The sequence below is a fragment of the Acyrthosiphon pisum genome, chromosome A2 (assembly GCF_005508785.2).
Source record: "Acyrthosiphon pisum isolate AL4f chromosome A2, pea_aphid_22Mar2018_4r6ur, whole genome shotgun sequence".
NCBI lineage: Eukaryota > Metazoa > Arthropoda > Insecta > Hemiptera > Aphididae > Acyrthosiphon > Acyrthosiphon pisum.
In genome coordinates, this window is record NC_042495.1 from 92,842,783 (window position 1) to 92,849,219 (window position 6,437).

At 29.6% G+C, this 6,437-nt stretch overlaps 1 protein-coding gene across 1 annotated transcript in view; it reads right to left on the reverse strand.

Moving 5' to 3' along the window:
- Nucleotides 1-6,224, reverse strand: part of LOC100169648 (ero1-like protein) — a 44,485-nt gene extending 38,261 nt beyond the window's left edge. The window contains exon 1 of the mRNA XM_029490941.1: nt 5,691-6,224. Coding sequence (XP_029346801.1) covers nt 5,691-5,822 — 132 coding nt within the window. The 5' untranslated portion in view covers nt 5,823-6,224. The remainder of the gene's footprint in view (nt 1-5,690) is intronic.
- Nucleotides 6,225-6,437: the final 213 nt, after the last annotated feature.

Below are 6,437 nucleotides of genomic sequence, written 5' to 3' on the forward strand. Positions count from 1 at the left end.
AAATTTTATGGTATTTTAGAAAAAAACTAAAAAAAATGGAAAATGGAAAATGTTCCGTAAGAGCTCAAAATAAATCAAAATATTTTGAAAATGTTATGGTGTATAGAAAATGCTAAGATAAACATTCAGTCAAAATTTCATATATCTATGGTCATTTTTTTTAAAGTTACACCAAAAACCAAAATCGATTTTCTCGAAAACAGATTTTGCGTAAAAATTCCCGTTTTTCCTTAATTTTTCTTTTGTTTTTCACGGCGCTTTTGAAAACTATTGGAAAAATTTAACTTTCGTTCCACTCAGAATCTAAAAACACACACATCATTGTAAAATCAATACATTCATCGTTTCACTCAGAATCTAAAAATGTAAGTAGTTAATAAGTGGTTGCAATCGAAGCGACCGGTTATTTTTTATCAATTCGGGCCGGTCAAAACCTTTACCCCCCTCTATTGAAAACTGAAATGATGCTACTGTAGTAGTCGTCTTCTTGGGTGTTTATAAAGCACTGGCGGGAATGCGGGATTATTTATGTTTTAGATTTCCTTCTACTATATAGATCGTTTGAACCTTTGTTGATCTAAGGGATTACTTTTATATTAGGTACTTATTCTATGAATTACGTAAATTTAGGTAATTATTTTTTACCAATAAATTTAGAGTTTCTAACCAAATTTCTTATTAAGAGTTATGCTGTAATACAAAATTTATATGATGTGTATATAATATACTAGAAATTGACAGGAGCACTACCGGTGCGTGCGCTCAAATGGTAATTATAGATTATTATACAAATACAAATACGGACATATGGTTTTTCGACGGCGTTTCGCGATTGTTAATCAATATAAGTACAAGTAGTAAAACTATATCTTAATATTTGAAACTTTGAACATAAAAACAATAATGATAATAATATGCAGTACCAAGCCGAAAACTAAATTTTGCTATTATACGTCTCGGCGGACCGCGGTTGTCAATTTGATGCAAATTTCATGCATTTAGAACTACATTGCCTAAGGCAGCATTAATTTTGAGAAAATTACAATTTTTAGATTTCCTTTTATTTGCCTGTAAAGTCTACATTTGTGCTAAATTTGACGTTTCTACCTCACGGGAAGAACCTTATAATTTTGACAATCAGTAAGGCAGTAACAAAAGTTCAAACTTTGAAGTTTTCCCCTTTTGAAAAGGCTTAATATTAAGAGCTCAATTTTGTACCATGTCCTAAGCTAATTAAGCTTAATCTATAATTTAATAAGTCCATCTTAAAAGGAACCATATAGATAAGAGTGTTAGAAAATCTGGATGAAGCCGTTCGTGTAATGATACGTGTGTGGAGTTCCGTGTGCTTATAGATGTACATACAATGTATAGGTCCCACATTACTGCATGTCTGCATATATGTCCAGAGAGTATTTATCTTTATAGAAGTAATGAGTAGATAATATATAATATATATTATAATTTATATTACCATACAGTATTTATAATATACATTAAACAGAGAACATTTTAAAATATTTAACATTGTCACCTGTCATTTACTTGTTTGTAAATTTGTAACAAGGGAAAAATGATCTATAGATTAATAATGGAATGTTACTATTGGGTGACATGGGCATTCTAATATTAAGAGCATACCTATATACATTATTTTGAATGTGTTGTCGATTAAAAATGTGAAAAAAATATCAATCCTGATTAGATATTGTGTGCTTATCCAGCTATATGTATGTACCTATTATAAACTATTATCCATCCAAATTCCTATATTATTTAGAAAATAATCGATAAAATACACGTAATTCTACACTATTTAGTATAGAGAACATAGATACTCGTCGTACTATATATATTATTAGGTATGAAAGGGGTCTCCAAAAAATTACCTACGACTTAGTTTAATAAAGTGATCAAAAATTGAAAAGTTAATAGGTACCTACTATACATATAATAAATATACCAACGAAATAAAATCAGTGGTAAAAGTATATTGACATTTAACAATACAATTTTATTTTCTATAAGGCTCATAAAAGACTGCATATTGGAATCATATGAACAAAATTTTTAAAAATGTACCTACATTTCATAAACTATGAACATTTATTAAACTTTGCAAGATTGCGAGTCTCATACTCTCATATTTTGACCTTCGTATAAGTCGAGCAGTGTGGAAAGTTTGGAGACCCCTGTTCCTATGCGGGTATAGCATACCTCTGTTATAATATTATGTACCTATAGGTAATAACGTGAAACATACTTCCCTGACGCGTATGCATAAACATTAAACATCAATAGTTGTAATTTGTACGAATTTGTAATAACTGTACTGTCATAAAAATCAAGCGTCGAGTACAATACTTTATATTATACTGAATATGTTACGAGTAAAATTGCATTGTCCTTATTGTGCTTATAAATATTATATTGTTGTGTCTGCATCCTGACTACTCTAAGTTTATTTTAAAATTGTTTTCCCTACTTTTTAGGGCTTACAGAATACGTGATCGTTTTAAAGATCATAATATAGAAACATACGACTGCTAAAAAAGTCCAATTTCGTATCAATTAAGAATGATATTAAAACCATTTTACTCAAGTTTTTTTCTTTATTAATTGACATTTGACACGCGTATAGTATTTTTAAAGACAATAATATTGTAAATAATTTTATATTATTGCTATGTTTTTAATTAAACAAGTACCTGTATGGCTGTATGTGTACCATCGTTTAAAATACTCGATTTAAGTGGGAAATATTGACATTTTGACATTATTTTTTACAAATTACAATACAAACATAATTATAATTTTTTTTTGTTTAAACATAACTGTACATACACATATATAGTATGTACACTAATAACCTAGTTAAAAATACGTTACACGATACTAACTACGTTTACAAGTAATGTAATGGAATTCAGAGTTTTAAAATTAGAAAAAACAAATTAAGCATCATAAATCATAATTATAATTTATCAACGATATTTGTTGTTTTACATTATATATGTAAATATAAATATAAAATCATGTTTGAAACAAAATATTAAATAAAATAATTTTTAAAAATATTTACCAAATCTAACTTTTTTTTCAAAAACTACATTTACAGTTTGGTATAATCTTTAATATAAGGTGTACCCCCCTTCAAAATTCTGAACATCTTTATATTAAAAGTAATGTTGTTTGCGTGGCTTTACGTAAGGTTGAATATTTGTTCATAAAAATTAAAATGTTACTTCCAAATATTGTATATTGTATTTGTGTCAGTTATAACATTGTATGGTAAATTTCTTCATTATTGTTCATTTCGGTTCAAATCCACCTGAACAATTTTTTCGTAGAAACACAATCCACAACAAAATTATATACAACACAATATTAGTAATAGACTCACAAAAAAAATTACCACCATTTTTTACATTTATTTGTGTCTTGAGTGTCCTGCAAATCAGTTTTCTCGGTACTATTATTCAGTACTAATGTGTATAATAATAGTATCTTGTATCTTTTGGCGAAAAAAGATACATAATACTAGTGTAAAATGTATTATGATACATGATACTGCCCAACCCTGGACACATATTACTAAAAATTAAAAAAAAAATGATTGTTGGAATATATTACACACTAAAAGGTGTATCTGAAGATGACAATACAATAATGAATAAACAGATGGCTAATAGCTAATGATTTTACTAGAATCTAATGAGTAATGACTAATACTTATGCTTACAGTATGAATATGATTATATTATAATCATAGGATAATATTATTACACATTTTTAGAAAATTGGTTTGATTAAAATGTAAAAACAGTATTTTCAAGTGCTAAATATACAGTCAGGGGTTAAAGTGATGGGGAAGCAGGGGGACTCAATCCCCCTACCGCGGACGGCAGTTAAAAAGCATCCCCTTTAACAGATTAGGATTTTATACATTGGACATTATATGTACAATTATGTATGGAACGCTTAAGGCTATATTATACATTAATCCCTGTATACAGTGGCGTATAAAATATTGTTATATATTCATAAGAATACATTTTTTTTGTACTGTGATAAAAGATAGTGATGATTTGAAAAAAATTTCTATCATAATAAAATAAGTTTTGAAAATATGCTAAACAACATTACAACGAACTAAATGTATTATTATTATTTATTACATATAAAAACATAACAGTTCTCTGCTGTCACTATCAACTGCAGTTATCGGTGTCCCTTAAGGGAAGCTGTTTCAAGGCCAACATTTTTTTCAGGGAGTTACCTCTCTAAGGACTTGGTAACAAATATGGGTATAAACCACTTTTCAAATGTATATGTTTTATTAAATATCTAAAAAAAGTGGGGTTGTTTTGACCATGGTGTGATTAACGTGGGTTAATATAATAATAAAAAAATATATAAAACACAATCATTATGAACTTTCAAAACTTGCACGTGTATACATGTTATAAAACTGTACCTACCAAATATATTTTGTAAAAATAACATAAATATGATAATTATGGACAAATAAAAATATAAAATCAATAAATACACACTTCTGGTTATCAATCATTTGAGCAAGCCATTAAAAATAAAAGTACATATTAAAGTACACATAAGTACCTATGCACCAATTTATTTTTCAAATTTCTTACATACACTATACAGTATACACCTGCGCTAATGGAAAAGTTCAGTGATGCTAAAGGTTATTGGAAGGGTTATTAGCCTATGTAATACCCAGTATTACCTAAGTGGCTAAGTATAAAAAATATAATAATAAGATTTATATACCTATAAATATATTAAGCCTAAAATAAGAACATATCAAATAACTTATAAAAACGAATATCAAGAACAAATTTATTAATAATTCATATTTAAAAACCCAACAACTTATGAGCAACTTTAACTTTAATATGCAGAATATGATTGTATGCTTCAATAATTAGAGCATGCTAGTCTATTTTAATTTAGTAACTTCATACTTTGTTTGTGCTATTTAAAATATAGGACAAATATTTCACAAAAATATATTTCAACAAAATAAGTAAATATTATTATGGCTTATTGTACAATATACAAATTATCAAATATGCCAACTATTGCTTGAATATATTTAATGCAATTTATCTATAAATATTGTAAGAATGGCTAATAAATGAGTCATTAAATGTGACTAATTTTGACTTTACATAGGTATTAACTATTATTAACTTTCTCCAGCACCTATGTTTTAACTAGGGCACATTCCAAGCATTTTAAATGAGTTCATAGTTTTTGATGACAGAAAACTATCAAATACTGAAATTATCATTTGAAAAGAGAGAACACAGACACTGTCCTCTGTTCAAACTCAATGAAGTGTGATATCTGAATACAATCTAACAAAAACTGAATATAAAACATGACCTACTTATTATATTTTGTATCAATACAGAACGAAGCCCAATGAACCAAGAATAGGTAATAGATACCTAAGAAGTGAACAATATAACTTATGGCTAATAATTCAAACTTTAAATGCAATTTACTTGGGTAACTTAAGTCCTTATTTTTTTACACATCGTATAAAACATGTTATGGAGAGTGGAACTTATTGAGAATGTTTAATTTTTGACATATATGTACCCCCTATGGGAGTAAATTGGTTTAAATAATACTTGGACGGTGTGCATGGCACAACTCACCTCGTTGAGCCAACTGTTGTCAATGTGACTATTGACGATTGAACTTGAAGACGAGAAGAAACACACGACGCTCATGTATAGACAAACGTTGACCACCAGCATAAACAAACAGTTAACACAACGGAGCGACATCTTCTCCTCTGAGCTGTTGGTTATTGGTCAGAAAGACACACTACCGCTGACCTCTACTGCTCACTGGTGCGCCAGCGAACTTTCGGTGATTGATGAACTTTTATTGTTCGGCAACCGGCGAGACGTCGTAGCACGTCCGTCGTCGATCATTGTCCGGAGCGTCTTGTCTTTGTTTTGAGCGATCGTTTGTTATTCTCAGTTTCTCAGCACCAGATAATCGTGTTGTCGTTACTTCTTGTCGTCGATAATTTCGAACACCGGGATCGTACTCAAACAGAACAACAACAGACACGATCGGCGTTATCAACGCGGACTGAGAACGGTTATCATTTATGTTTATAATCTATGGGGCACACGGACCTTTACTGTCGTTGTCGGGCAACGGAAACACGTCAGTGAATTACGACTAACCAATAACCAGTGTTGGTCGCAAGCAACATATTATTATCATATTGTTGTACCGTTGAGCAACAGCTGCGGGCACTATCACGGCTATAGATAGTATGGTTGCCCATCACGATTTAAGATATACAGGTTACTCAACGAAACTTATATTTTGGTGCGCTTAAAATTAACGATCTTGTCATAGCAAGAATAACAGTTAGCGCTTTTGCA